This window comes from Macadamia integrifolia, chromosome 2 (genome assembly GCF_013358625.1).
Source record: "Macadamia integrifolia cultivar HAES 741 chromosome 2, SCU_Mint_v3, whole genome shotgun sequence".
Lineage (NCBI taxonomy): Eukaryota > Viridiplantae > Streptophyta > Magnoliopsida > Proteales > Proteaceae > Macadamia > Macadamia integrifolia.
In genome coordinates this window covers 32,572,918-32,589,211 of record NC_056558.1, presented here as the reverse complement: position 1 = coordinate 32,589,211, position 16,294 = coordinate 32,572,918, and the positions used below count along the sequence as shown (strand labels likewise).

General features: G+C 43.6%; 1 protein-coding gene across 1 annotated transcript in view; it reads left to right on the top strand.

Annotated features, from left to right (window-relative positions):
- The window catches only part of LOC122065080, a 38,229-nt gene extending 32,107 nt beyond the window's left edge, over positions 1-6,122 (top strand). Inside the window, exons 2-3 of the mRNA XM_042628875.1 lie at positions 2,193-2,667; positions 5,986-6,122. Coding sequence (XP_042484809.1) covers positions 2,193-2,667; positions 5,986-6,122 — 612 coding nt within the window. The remainder of the gene's footprint in view (positions 1-2,192; positions 2,668-5,985) is intronic.
- Positions 6,123-16,294: the final 10,172 nt, after the last annotated feature.

Sequence of the window (16,294 nt, the reverse complement as noted above, 5' to 3'; positions counted from 1 at the left end):
TGAATAAGCTAACCATTAAGAACCGGTATCCATTGCCACGCATTGATGATTTATTTGATCAGTTGCAGGGAGCCAGGGTATTTTCAAAGATAGACCTTCGGTCTGGCTATTATCAGCTCAAGATAAAGAACAATGATATACCCAAGACAGCATTTAGGACTCGATATGGTCACTATGAGTTCCTGTGTTATCTTTCGGGTTAACCAATGCACCGACAACATTCATGGATCTAATGAATCGAGTATTTCAGGATGTGCTCGACAAATGGGTAATTATTTTTATTGATGATATCTTGATCTACTCCAAGACCGAAGAGGAGCACACTCAACACTTGAGGATGGTGTTACAGAGGTTGAGGGATCAACAGTTGTTTGCCAAGTACAGTAAGTGTGAATTCTGGCTTGAACAAGTTGGATTCCTGGGGCACGTAGTGTCTAAAGCCGGAATCGAAGTAGATCCTGCTAAGGTGAAAGCAGTAGTGGAATGGGAAAGCCCCAAGAATGTTACTAAAATTAGAAGCTTCTTGGGTTTGGCTGGATACTACCGTCGCTTCATCGAGAATTTTGCTCGGATTTCAGCACCAATGACCAAATTGACTAAAAAGAGTGCAAAATTTGACTGGGCAGAGGAATGTGAGAAGAGCTTCCAGGAATTGAAAGAAAGGTTGGTGACTGCCCCTGTGCTGACTATTCCTGAGGGCACAGGTGGAATGACAGTCTATACCGATGCTTCCAAAGTTGGTTTGGGTTGTGTTCTCATGCAACGCGGTAAGGTAATAGCGTATGCATCCCGACAACTAAGGGAGTATGAGAAGAATTACCCCACTCATGACTTGGAACTAGCTGCAGTCATTTTTGCCCTTAAGATCTGGCGACATTATTTGTATGGGGAGAAGTGCGAGATATACAGTGATCACAAAAGCCTGAAGTACTTCTTCACCCAGAAGGATTTGAACATGAGACAGAGAAGATGGCTTGAACTTATGAAGGATTATGACTGCGACATTCAGTATCATCCCGGCAAGGCAAATGTAGTGGCAGATGCATTGAGTCGGAAGACACAGACTGTGTCGCTCTCATACTTAGCAGTCAACTCACCACTCGTGCAAGAGGCGATGCTAATGGATGAAAACCTCTTGTATGAAGGGGCAACCTTAGAGCTTGAACCTCAACCAGAAAACCTTAAATGGTTGACTGTATCCTTGACGGCTCTACAGGTGCATCCGGCAATTAGGCAAGAGGTGATAATGAAGCAACCTTTGGATCCAGAATTGCAGCGGATCAGAGTTAAGGTTCAAGATCAGACCATGAACGACCCAGATTTTGCTTTAGCCAGTGATGGGGCATTGATGTTTCGAGACAGATTGTGCGTACCCGATGATTTAGATATACAAGACAAGATAGTGCGAGAAGCACATAGCTCCGAGTACTCACTCCACCCAGGAAGTACCAAAATGTACGAAGACCTCAAACAAAATTACTGGTGGCCAAACATGAAAGTCACCATAGCTTTGTATGTGGCGACTTGTCTTACCTGCCAGAAAGTAAAAGCTGAGAGGCATCGACCTTATGGTACTCTTCAGCCACTTCTCGGTACCAGAATGGAAGTGGGAAAGGATTACAATGGACTTCGTCACCGGACTACCAAGTACACCTAAGGGAATGGACGCGATATGGGTGATCGTTGATCGGCTTACCAAGACTGCTCATTTTATTCCTATCAAGACCAAGTTCTCCATGACCAAACTAGCACAACTTTACATGGACAACATAGTGCGCTTACATGGAGTGCCAGTAAGCATTGTTTCAGATAGGGACCCAAGGTTCACTTCCAGATTTTGGAAAAGCTTACAGCGTGCCTTGGGATCACAGCTGAATTTTATTACAGCTTTTCACCCACAGACGGATGGTCAATCGGAGCGAACCATACAGATATTAGAAGACATGCTCAGGGCATGTGCAATGGAGATGAGTGGCAGTTGGGAAGAATATATACCTCTTATGGAGTTTGCATATAATAACAGTTACCAAGCTACAATTGGGATGGCTCCGTATGAGGCATTATATGGCAGAAAATGCAGGACTCCTTTGTATTGGGAAGAGGTAGGTGAACGTCGAATGTTAGGACCTGAGATGATCCAAATGACTTGTGACAAAGTCGACGTTATTAGAGAACGGATTAAAGCAGCTCAGTCCCGTCAAAAGAGCTATGCGGACGCCCGCAAGAAAGACATTGAATTTCAGCCAGGAGAAAAGGTATTTCTCATGATATCTCCTACTAAAGGTTTGCAAAGGTTTCACAGAAAGGGGAAGTTGAGCCCAAGATACATTGGACCATTTGAGATCTTATCCCGGGTTGGCTCAGTAGCCTACATGCTTGCTCTGCCACCTTCGCTTGGGGATGTTCACAATGTATTCCATGTATCCATGCTAAAGAGATACGTGCATGATCCATCTCATGTACTACCCGTGGAACCAGAGTACCTAGAAGCTGATATGACCTATACAGAACAGCCAGCTGAAATTTTGGACCGGAAGGTGAAAATCCTTCACAACCGCTCCATTTCCTATGTAAAGGTGCGATGGGCTGATCATTCACTTGAAGAAGCATCTTGGGAGGTAGAGGATGAAATGAAAGCCAAATACCCTCACCTTTTTGATCAACCAGGTACGCAATTTCGAGGACGAAATTTTTCAAAAGGGGGGGTAATGTAATACCTTGCTTCTTAAACCCGGTCTGATTCCGTGGTTGAACTGGTTTGACCATGCAGGAACAGAGCCAGGGGAAATTAGAGCGGGTTCCTTATGGGCTATGATGGCATGGGTGACCTTAAACACCGGCTGGCCCGACAAGTCCGAGCCAGTGCCAGAAGAGACGGGAGTGCCCAAGCCGTGTACCTGCACCTACCATAAGGCTATGTAGGGATAAAGCAGGTATTGTAACCGTATTTTAAGATATATATGTATGCTACATCGTATGCTGGGGGTGGGGCTCGTGCTGAGGCCCGAACCCGGTCAAAATCCCAAGTTTTGGCTCTCAGGTGGGTAGGACAGGTGGGTGCACCCACCCACCTGAGTGACCCATCCATATGCACTATTCACTTAATTAGAAATTGTATATATAGCTTTATGTTTTTCTTTTCTTTCCATTTATGTCACCCGTACGTTGGTGAGGATAGTAAAGAGGAGAGAGAAAAGAAAGGGAAGAAGAAAGGAAGAGAAGGAAGAGGAAGGAAAGAGGGCTTTCAGCGGTGCCGAAGCTTGATCTTCCCATTCCGGCACTAGGAGAGTGATCTTCAACTCTAGATCTACAGTTGGAGGTAAGCAAAGTCGAGTTCTTTGAACATTCACCATACCCAAGCTTTAAACCCTTGATTCGAGTATGGTTTCTTGAGATCTTGTAAATCCCCTTTGAAATGATGAATCTAAGGTTTAATAGATGATTTATGTGTTGATCTTGAAGGATTTGAAGAGATATTGACAAGGTGGAAGAAGCATTGTGAGTTTGAAGTGATTTGGAGGGTTTGAAGTCGTTCTTGAGCGAAGAAGGTAAGATGGTTTCCCATCACTTGAATCTAACCTAGATCTAGGTTAGAACCATCCTATAGGACCTTGAAGGTGTGAAGAATGGGTGGGGAAAAGTCCCATTTGAATCCCCACAGAATGGAGAAAGTTGGGAAGAAATAGGGTGTTTCCCGCCAAGACCGGTGGGTACAACCGGTGGGCCCCTACCCGCCTGTGGGCACCCACCTGAGAAGGCAGGGGGGCCTTCTGGCCCAACCGGCGGGCCCCTACCCGCCGGTCCCAACCGGTGGGTAGGACTGGTGGGCCAGACTGCCCACCTGTCTGACCCACCCGTGTGGCCCCGAGGGTGATCCTTATGTCCGATTGGACCCAAATCGGACGTGTGACCTTCTTTTGACGTTCTAAACATGATTTTGACATCGGATTTCATTAATTTTGATCCTAATATGGTGAATTACTAACCCCGCTCAATTATGTTAGGTTCACCAAATCCTGCCCGATTCGCACCGGATCTCACCCGTACCGAGCGGGAATCCTTGTACGCTACAAGTAAGTAGGGAGAGGACGTTTGGCCTTGTTTCAAGGCATTTTTTGGCATTCATTTAATTATATCTAATCTAGTCATGCCATCATGAATATGCTATGTAGACTATTCATTCCACACATTGATGTGCATATGTGCTATGTTTACTTTCCAATTGCCAATTGAATGAGATGTTTATATGTTGAATGTGGACATCATGGTGCATGATGCATTGATAGACTAGATGCCGTAGTCGGCTTGGAAACGAGTGCATTGGTGGCCCGTGGAATGGGACACGGAGGCACTATGCAATCGTACTAATGTCATATAGGAGCATGCGGTATTAGGATTCTCACCATCCCGTGCTACGACCCTTTCCAACAGGGGTTAAGGTGTTGGGTTATCATTTGGGGGGAAGCAGTGGTCGCGGTCGTCGGGTCACTGTGGCGGTTAGACATAACGCCCGACGGGTCATGTAGGACAGTCGGCAACCCCGGTGATACATTCAAGAGGGCCAATCGTACTGCTTTTAAATTGTTGGAGTCAGCACCTTTACTTTAAGTCATTTACATTTCTATTGAGAGCCGGTGGACGGCATTGTCTTTACTTTTTTGAGTACTCACGGTGGGCCTTCTCCGACAGCCCTATGGGCGTATCGCGGGAGGGAGTTCGCGGCTCGTACCTGGAGTATACGCGCACTGTGGTTGTAGTAGCACTAAAACCGAGGACTTAGTAATGTTGCTTAGGTGGATGTGATTTAAAATGTATAGCATGGCATGTAGTGCATATGATGTGTTGTGATGTGTGGACTGCTGTGTGGTCCATCTTTCTACTTACTGAGCTAGTGAGTTCATCCCACGTATACGCCCCTTTTTAGATGATTTTCCAGGTCATACATCTGAGGAGCATGGGGTGGGTCCCACAGTCGAGTTTCCTGAAGAGGACTGGTGGACCCCTAAGGAGTTAGAACACGGAACTGACTGCTCGTGCGAGAGTTGTGCTGCGGGACAGCAGTTCTGAGGCCGAGCTGAGCTCCACCTTTGAGGCCGTGCTGAGCTCCACTTCTGAGGCCGAGCTGAGCTCTTCTATGTGATGCCGAGCTGGGCTCAACCCTTGATGCCGAGCTGAGCTCTAGCCTTGATACCGAGCCGAGCTGTGTACTCTGATTGTTTTGATGATTTCCTGTATATACTTGATATATGAATTGTACTTTTATTATGTAATTATCATGCCTTCGGGCCCACATGTATATAATTATTGTATCACAATTCGGGTATCAAGTATATGGGATTTATTCACAGGTAAAACTTAGTCTTCCGCTGATCTGATGAATTTATATTAGTTGTGCTTATGCTGTGGTGGAATACAGTATCTGATGATCCTGGCATGTTTGGGTTAACCGGTGTTAACTCGGTCACTGGCCCGGTTCAGTGTGAACGGGGTGTGACATTTACTATCTTTTAAAAGGGCTGACCGAGAACTCCCATTTTCACCATAATCTCTTCCTTTTCTTACCAAGAACGACCAGAGAGCTCTCCCAAGGTTGGAAGAACATCATCCGGTGATTTTTGCCACCAATCCACGCCACATTTCGTGCAAGAGGTAAGGTTTTCCTCCCATTTTTGCTAGATTTTCCATTTTCCTCAAATTTTCTTCTCTATGAAACCCTAACTAGTGATTTATGTGAAATTTCTTTCATTCTTTCCAAATGTGCCTTTCCTTTTGTATACACTTAGTTGGATATGTATATTTGTTGTGTTTGTATGTAGGTCATGAGTTCTAGAAGAGACACGTAGTTGAAATGCTGCGAGGCAGATTCCAGCTCCTCTAGAACCTAACTTTGACAGATTTTGGTTTAGCTCTGCGGAGAGTGCACAGAAATGGGGGGTGTTTGGAAGTAAACTTGTGGATTCTGGGAAGGCAATATTGCATGGTCAGATGCCTTCCTTTTGTATAGCGAGGCGGTTCTAGGCACTGGGTTGGTTGCCGCTGTTAGACCCAGGGAACAAATGTTATCCTCGCTTGGTCCAAATGTTCTTTTGCAATCTGAGGGGCGAGGAAGTAGGGGAGAATGATTATCGTCTCACGAGCCGAGTTATGGGAGTAGACCTCTCCTTCACCACAGCTGAGTTTGGTGCTATTACTGGGATTTCAAGCGGTGGGGAGAGTGTATATTCTGCTCCCAAGACTAGAAGGGGAGCCTTCCTACCCCAAGATAGTTTAGATGAGATGTGTCGGCAGTTGACTGGAATCACTAGTGGATGGGCTAGGTTCAGTCACTTCAGGACCACACCCAAGGTGCTTTGTAGGGTAGTTCAGTTAAACATATTACCAGCTGGAGGTCATTTCAATGAAGTTTCTCTTCTCCAAGCCTATGTTACTCTGTGCTTGTATGTGGGTCTCCAGATCAACCTCCCATACCTATTGATGTGGTATATGGCATACCGAGCCAAGTACCCAAAGGATGGAAATTTACTTTACGAAAATCTCCTTACTAGTATTTTTGTACACTTTGGGGTCCCCTATGCTGACGAGCCTACAGATGGAGCCAAGAGGTATCCTTTCGATTTACAATCCTTAGTGAAGATGAAGGTTGACCCTAATGATGGTAGTGATGCTGAGGGGGTGCCGGTAATGGTCCCTATAGGAGGTGACGAGGATATGGATATGGAAAACGACAAGGAGGTCAAGGAGAGCGAGGAAGATGGGGAGCATAGTGAAGATGATGGACCTCCATTGCGTCAAGGCTATAGGGTAACTACCCCACCTCCTCCTTGCACTTCATCTCAATATGTCGGTGGTCCTTTGACCGCACCAAGTGATGTAGTAGGATGGGATCGGGTGATGTAGGCTATGGAAACAAGTTTTTGAGGTCTGAATACCCATCTGGATAGCATTGATGATAGGGTCAGTCATCTGGAGGTATGGACCCATAGGTGGGACATTTTGGGTTAGCAGATACTACTCCTGTTTGTTCGGTACCACCCAGTGATCCACCCTAGCAGTAGTTTTTCCTAGGTCCTCCTATCTTTCAATCTTGTTCTTAGGATTGGGATCCTATTATGTTTTATTTGTGCCATTAGTGTTATTAACTTGAGAGTTATTCAGCAGGTAGTTATCGTCTACGTAATTTGCTCCTAGTTAAGTCTTGTATTCTCCTCTCTCAAAGTTGTAAGCTGAATTTGTTATTAATGAAATTATTAGTGTTATCGGCTTCTATCTTCAACTTGTCTCCTATTTGTGAACTATGATTTATGTACTTATCTCTAAGCTTTCATTTATAACCTAATCACCACTAGTCCTAACATTTCATAAGTTTATGACTTAAAGCAGAGTATTACGCTCTGATACCACTCGTTGTCACACCCCGCCTCCACTCACCTGAAGGCTGGTGACATGGACACGCACACGTGTCCACCATCCATCCAGGATCCACGACGCAGTACTTTAAGTTCATAAGATTATGAAATAAATTCTAAAATCACATACTTATAATATAAAAAATATATATATCAACTGGTGATTTCTGTTGAAATTTACCATATTTACACAAAAGAATGTTTTCACATCTTAATCATAATTACAGTTATTCCCCCATAGGGCTAAAGTACAAAAAGAATAAAAAATAGAAGATGATACTCCCATCCTTAGAGTGCTCCAAATGCACAATCATCACACACGCATCCATACTCGTGCGCAACCAGCTCCTCATCCCAGAGGTCACCTCTGTAGAGAGCCGGGACCTCGATTACAGTTTCCAAAGGATTTTCTGAATCAACATCTAAAAAGGGGCAACAACAGGGGGTGAGCTTCCACGAAGCCCAGTGAGGGTAACACACACAAGCAATCATGGCAATCCAAGAAAATGCAACAGTATGAATATTCATGCCCGACCACATCAATATGAATGCAATTATGTGAGTGCAATGACATGATCCATTTATTATCAAGCACTTCTAAGCAAAAATTTCTAAGTCCAAAGGGGGTATAAGTGCTACTGCAACGTAGGTGTTATCCCCAGTCATGAATGTATGTTATCAGTCCCCAGGGATACTAGCTAGTTGCGAGTCAGGAGCGTGCCGGTTTCGAAACCACATCGTTACCCGGCAAACCCTATTAATAACCCACCCATGATACCACTACATCGAATCCAACATCGCATATAGGGTATACCTGTCACCAAATCAAACATTGCATGAGGGTCTGTCACGATGCTGGCATCTTCGCACCTCAGTCACCGAAAATCATCCCCAACCACAGACCGTCGGACGAGAGGATTAGCCAATACGTAAACCTCTATTGGCAAGGGTTGTAGCACCAGGGTGGTTATCCTAGCCCAATACATTCTAATATGCCACAACACAATTCAATCACACTCACACACACCTTGAGCATGCAGTGCCGTCGGCACCAACCATTGGCCACCCTACACCCCAGTCACACACACACTCACCCTGAGCATGGAATGCCACCGGCACCAACCATTGGCCACCCTGCATCCCAGTCACACACACAGGCACATACACACACACCCTGAGCATACAAGGCCACCGACACCAACCGTTGGCCACGCTGCACCCGTCACACACACACAAGCACACATGCACAATCATAATCCACATTCTCATGCCACATCAACACCATATATGAGGAATAATGTAATAATATGCAAATAAATTTCATTCACATATACATTATGATGCAAGCATTCCATAAAACACAAAAAATCCCCTCACCTCGTGTTCTAGATGGCGGTAGATAGTTGATGGTTTCGTGTTGTATGTCTCCATCACTTCTCGGTTGCACTCCCAGGATACATAGTGTTTTTAGGTTATTCGATTATTCATAGAGGAGTGGGACACTAAGACTTGTGCCCCAATTAAAAGGATTAAAAATTAACTTTAAAATGGTTCACCGGTGGATGAATCGGAACATAATGCACATCCTGTAATATTTTCACCGGTGGATGGTTTCTGCCTTCACTGGCTGGCCGGTGACCATCCACCAGTGAAAGTAAAATTGGGGTTTTCTGGCCCAGATCAGCCCTACTGGTCCTGTGGCCCCTGTGTATGGTGGTGGAAATACGTATTTTTCAGTGGGGTGTCATTTCCCAACTCCATTCCCCTGTCTCCTTCTTTTGTATAGTTTACAAATTTGGTTTTGTGATGATTTTAGGGTTGGTTTTTCATGTAGGGTATCCTCACACACTTCACTTAGCTTAGGTTTAGTAAAATCAGTGAGTGGATCAACATAGGGTTTCAAGATACACCCAATTTCCTCAATACACAAGTCTAGGTTAGGATACATTGGGGAAGCCTTAAGTTGATCTCATGGAATGGTCATTAATGGCTCATGAGATCACTCTCACACACCATACCTAGGTTTAATTTCATTTTCCCCAACTTAGGATAAGGTTAAGGTGTTAGGTCATGGAGGATTTGTTCAAATTCGTAAATCCTATGGTTTTGGGTAGGGATTTCATAGGGATTTGTCCTTAAACCCAAGGCTGAGTGAATAACCTTGCCAATGTAGGTCTCTTACTCTAATTTCCCTCTCCCATTATGTAGTATTTATGGTTGGGTAGGTGGAATTTGGTTGGGTCTCCATTACTCCCAATAAAGAGTGAAATGGAAAGGAGAGAGAGAGAGATAGATAGAGATTTATATGTGTGTGTGGAGAGATGAGCATATTGGCTTACCTCAAGAATGGAGCCCTAGCCTTCCTCCTTCCTTCCTCTCCTTCCCTTCTTCTTCTACTTCTTCTTCTTCTTCTTCTTCTTCTTCTTCTTCTTCTTCTTCTTCTTCTTCTTTCTCCGTTTCCTTCTTTCTATTTTGGTAGGAGAAGAAATGTATGGTAAGAGCCCTATTTATAGCCACTTAAGTCCCACTAAGGGCTGTTTGGGGAATTAATGGGTTGTTACCCAATATCGGGTTATTCCGTTATTCGGCACTAACGGGCCCACCTTAGGGTGTCCGGATACATTAATCTATTCCCCAATAGGTTGTACCAACTATTGGGGGTGGTTTGATGTGCACGAGTGCGAAGATCCTGGTCCCACGACAAATTAACCAATTTTCGGTTAGTATTCTCATGAGAGGGTGTTCATCGGTGGATGGGGCATCCACCGGTGAAGGCTGAACTGGTCACTTTGTATGGAAATTTCTCCTATATTTGAGTGGGGCCTTCTCTAGGGTTTCTAGTGTGTGAGGTTCAACTGACCTTTCCCTTCGGGTCCGGAATCCCTTCCAATTACTTAAGCATGGGTAGCAGGTGCAAGTGTGGTTGCCCTTCCTTCCTCGGCAAAAGATGGATGCAACCCAGTGCTCACTGGTACTAGTGTCCTCCGGCGTCGCACCTGAACATTAAATAGGAAGTTTTAGGCTTCGGGTATAATAGGTAGCACATGTGATGGATCATAGATGTACTGCTTCAATATAGATAAGTGGAACACATTGTGAACATTGCTGAGAGGAAGGCAGAAGAGCCAACATATAATCTATGGAGCCAACTCGAGCCAAGATCTCAAATGGGTCAATATACCTCGAACTTAGCTTGCGCCTTTGGTAGGAGAGATTTTGAGGAACACTTTCTCCCCCTCTTGGAATTCAATGTCCTTCCTACGATAGTTCGCATAGCTCTTCTAGCGTGATTGGGCTACTTTAATCCTTTCCCGAATGACATCAACCTTGTCACACGTCATCTGTATCATTTCTAGTCCAAGCATCTATCACTCACCTACTTCATCCCAATATGGGGGCATTCTGCACTTTCTGCTATATAATGCCTCATACGGAGCCATCATAATGGTAGTTTGATGGCTGTTATTATAAATAAACTCCCGATGTGGGATCAGCCCTTATAAGCTGATATGGAATCGTAACAATACCTCTCTTTTGTGTTGTCAGGATGTCGTCTAGGAAAGGTAAGGAGACTGCCTCCTCCAAAAGCAGGAAGACTACTACCTCCCGGGGGAGGAATTCTACCCCAGGTTCTTCTTCATCATGGGCCTAGCCCGTATGGAACCGTTCTATTAGTCCAACGAACTACGATGAAAGCTTATTCCATAGTATGGAGGTAGCTGTTGCCTGGTCAATATTTTTTGAGTGATCGGTTATGATGGAAAAGACAGTGTGACTGAGGACTTTGTAGACTATTAGATGCTGGAGAGATTTACGGCCTTAGGTTAGGAACCCATGCTCTACCCCAACAGTCTATGCTATGAGAACCCCGTCCGGTACTTCTACTGTAACCTGGAGGCTTCCAATAGGGATGGGCAGTACTCTCTTATCAGTTTGGTGAAGGGAGTAGACACTGTTTTGACTGTTGATTTACTAGCAGCCATTTTGGGTGTCTCAACTGAGGGCGCTTATTTTTACAACCCTCCAAGGATTAAGGCTGTGGGTCTAGATTTGAGAATTAGGATGCGGGAGGTCATCTTTGAGACCATATGTGGACAAAAGGATCGTCCATTGTCTGAGACTGCTTGTAATGCAGCTGCCCGAGTTTTTGCACGCTTGGCTCAGTTCAACCTGCTTCCTAGAGCAAGTCACAGGAACTAGGTAAGCTTTATGATAGCTTGCCTTGCATACTACATCTCTGTGGCCCTGGAAGGGGGTGCTTCCCACCTTTGCCTCCCATATGTCATGATGAAGACCATGGAGTAGTATCATACTGCTCATTCTAATGACTCTGATTTTCCTTATGGGAGGTCACTTACCAAAGTCTTTAAGTACTTTCAAGTGGATTTGACTGGTGAGGATAGGAAGTACCCCGGGGATAAGTTTACAAAGGAAAATCTAAAGAGGATGGGGTTGTCAGTGCCAAAGAACCATAGGAGGCAGAAGAGCAAGGGCCAGAGGACATGGAAGCTGAGTACATGAGTGAGGTGGATGAGGATTATTTTTCTCATCCAGATGAGGAGATCAATGAGGAGGATATTCTAGAGGAGGAGCCTCTAGAGACGGGTTGCTGATCCATATTTTATAGCTCCACCACCTTTAAGTGGGGGCTTTTGATTTTTAAAAATTAATGGACAGCATTGGTGCCCTGAAAGTGGGGCAGCAACATCAGATTTTTGAGAAGATGGAGGAGAGTATCGCCCGAGAGTTGGCAATACATCACAGGTTGGAGAGAATGGAAACCGATTTCTAGACCCTTACAAGGGACTTAAATGAGGTTTCCAAGGGCGTTACTATTGACTTCCGTAGAGTGCAAGGGAAGTGGTCCTGATCAATGACCGGTTGGACTTCTTCAACTACAATTTCCATTGCAAGTCGTGGCCTAAGCAAGGGAGTTCATCCTCCACACCCAGGAATGATCAGTGAAGTATTAGATCCTCCTTCACCCTCCTTTTCTGTCTTCTTTTATGGTGATTTTGATATCTTTTGGTTATATATTCTTGATACATTTTTATAGTTTGGAACTTGGGGGTAATCATGTGGAAGTTTATGACTTTTGGATAAGTTTTACTTGTTTCATTTATTCTGTTGTGGTTTGCTGGTGACAGTCTATGTCACTCCCCCCTTTTGTAATTATCTTCAAGTATGTTGTTTATTAGGTGACTATCTTTGCAAAAAATTTTGGAAATTTAAAATAGCGTTGATATGCCGTTGCAATTTTTATTACTTTATGAATTTTGTTGGCTTGTGCAATCACCCAATTAATTTAAGTTTGTTAAAAATTTTGGTAGCACATGAGATGAAATGCAAATATCTAAACCTTTAACCTGATTACAGACTTTAGTCCCTTAAACCTTTTTTGTTTATCCAACCCTGGGGTCCTATTATATAACTTTATGGGATCTAACTTGTATATTGTGTGTGGGTAGAGCATCACGCTCTGATACCACCGATTGTCAAACCCCATCCCATACAGAAACGGATCGGCGACCGATTAGGCACCTTTTAACCCAATATACATACTTGTAAATACACACATATACATACTTGTAAATACACACATATACATACTTGTAAATACCCCAATAAGTTTTGTCCCATAGCACAACATACACACACACACTAAGTCAAACAAATCTTGTAATTCAGCAGAAGTCTTACATATACATACTTGTAAATACCCCAATAATCTTAATATCCAAATTATAATACATGATACATATATATGTGGGCCCGTAGGCATAATATATACACAAGAATCACAATTAAAATATCTAGAACACAAAAGGGGTAACATTTCAAGAATAACCAAAAAGAATTTGGTGTTGATATCAGTGTTGCTGTCCCGTAACACCACTATCACTCGGGCACTCAGCCCCATGCCTGAGATTTTTAGGAACCCACCAGTCCTCGACTCGAAACTCCACGGTGTGTCCCATTTCTAGTTCTTCGGCTAGATAACCTGCAAGATCAACTAAAAATGGAGTGCACATGGGATGAGCTCACTGGCCCAGTAAGTGAAAGGAAAGACCACAAAAGTATGCACAATAGAAATGAACCTATATGTGTGCAATTTGTTTTATTATCTTAGTCCACGTAGAAAACAATTCTAGGTCATAGGTCATATGCTACTCGCAACCACAGTGCGCATATGCTCTGGGTACGAACCACAAACCCCATCTTGTGATACGCCCATAGGGCTGCTGGAGAAGGCTAGCCGTGGGTACTGAAAAGTAAAAAGGGCCTTACCCTGCATTAAGGTAAAATGGGCCTTGCCCTGCATTAATTTAAAAGCAGTATGATTGGCCCTCTTATTATATCGCCAAAGTTATCAACAGTTCTAATGATCAGTCGGGCGTACTTCTAACCACCACCGTTGGTATACAACCTCGAGTGTACTTCTAAACCCCTGCTGAGAAAGGTCGTAGCACTAGGATATGTCATTCCTAACCATATACTCCTATGTGAGATAGTACAATTATATAGTGCCACTACGTCCCATACCACGGGCCACCAATGCATTAGTGTCCAAGACGACTACTGCATCTAGTCTTGCAAAGCATCATTTTCAATAGTCTAAAATCATCTATATTAGGCATTTAACAATAAAAGATATCAGCATGTCAAATCATAAATGAATTTCATCATGAACACTTCAATGCATGCAATGGCACTTGTGGATGACTAATCTACACAATAATAATATGATGACATGGCTAATCTACATCCAGAATGACATAATGTAATGTCCACTTCCCACTTACCAAATCGTGCACAAGGATCACCTCAAGTACAAGGAAGATCCGGTGCGTGATGATACGAGTCTCTAATGCAACCTATCATGAAAAGAGTTGGATTTAATATATCACCACTTTAGGGTAATAACCAATAAGGTATGATGATCTTAACATTTTTAAAATCACTAGAGAATGTTTCCCAACAAATTTGGGCCCAATCGAACTCCAAGAAGTCGGATTGGTAGGTCGACCGGTGGTAAGGTACCACTAGTCCTTGCTTGCCTATCAATCTAGGAACATTACCTGAACTGGTGAGCCAAGATCGATGGGCAGGGCACCCACCAATCCTTGCTCACCTGTCGAACCAACAGCTCTATTTTGACTGACAGGCTAAGAGCGATGGGCCTGGTTACCCACCAGTCTTGCTTGCTGGTTGATCCAGCAACACACTCAGGACAGGCAGATGCTGGATTGGTGGGTCCCATCCATTTCTAGGCACCCACCACTCACAACTAAGATTTTGTTACTCTCTCTCACTCTTCATCCTGCCTTAAGGAAACTAATATGGGTCGATTCGACCACGTTTGAAATAAATCTAAAGCTCTAAATCATGATTCCAATATAGATCTAAGGTGGATCCAAAGTCTCAAGCATGGATCTTACCTCTTTGCTCAAAAAATACCTCAAAACCCCAAATCTTCTCTTTAGCTCAAGAGATCAATAAATGCTTCACAAATCTTGCAAGTCTTATCTAAATCCTTCATAAACAACATATAGAACCTTTATTAAACATTAGATTCACATTCTTAATAGATCATAGCAAGATCCAAAGGATTTCTACCCAAATCGAAGTGTTTCACTTAGGGTTTCATAAGGGTTTGGGGAATATGAACTTTACTCACCTCAAATCATAGATCTCGAGATGAGGGTCGTTAATCCGATTTTGGATTCAAGAGATTTGACCCCAATGATGCACAACGATCATCTCCTTTCCAGTTTTCTTCTTCCTTCCTCTCTCCTCTTTCTACCTTTTCATTCTCTTCTTTACTTTTCTCAACTACTGCATAAAACAATAAATGAGGTGAAAGAGAGGTAATAAATGATATTTATAGTGAGGTAAAATATCTAATGACTAGAGTGGTAGGTCACACTGGTGGGTCCGACCCACCTATGACCACCCACCAGTCAGCCAAAACTTAGCCCAAACATTGGGATTTTCGATGGGGCTCAGCCTCGACATGTATTTCACCCCCATTAATAGATTAATACGCATACTTAATCTAAAATATGACTACATACCTTTATTATCCATAAATAGCCTCGTGATACATGCAAGTGCATGGCTTGGTTATGCGGACTTCACTAGGCACTGACTCCAACTCATTGGGCCAACCCAAGTTCAGAGTCACCCTTGCCACCATGCTTCATAAAGTACCCGCCATGGCTCACTCGGGTTCAGGTCCTACAAGACTAAACCGAACCAACCAAACAATTAGAGTAGGTTTAGAAAGTAAGGTATCACATATCCAGCTGAAGAGCTTGAGCCAGGACCCACTGTGGAGTTTCTAATGGAGGATTGGTGGGTCCCTGAAATCTTTGGCACAGGGCCAAATGCCTGTGCATAAGTTGTGTTGTTGGACAACAGCATTGAATACCAACTCAGATTCCATTTTACTATTTTGTGATGTTACCTATTTTGTGCTCTAGATGTTTAAATTGTAATTCTTTGTGTATATATCATGCCTACGGACTCACATGTAAATGTATTATATAATATAATTTGGGTATCAAGAGTATTAGGGTATTTACAGGCATAAAAAGTAAGACTACCGTTGAAATATAAAATTTGCTTTCTTAGTTGTGTGTATGCTTTGTAGTGGTTACTACATCATATGATCCTGACAGGTTTTGGGTTAACAGGTGGTTAGCCTGATCACCAGTTCGGTTGTGTGTGAATGGGATAGGACAACTTAGCCCTATTGAGATGCAACCCAGAGAAGGATGCAAACTCTTCTAGAGCCCCCAAACTAGCTGTCACAGATTCACTAACAGCCTTTACAAATATCATAAGATCATCTGCAGAGATAAGATGGGACAGTTGCACTGCTTTGC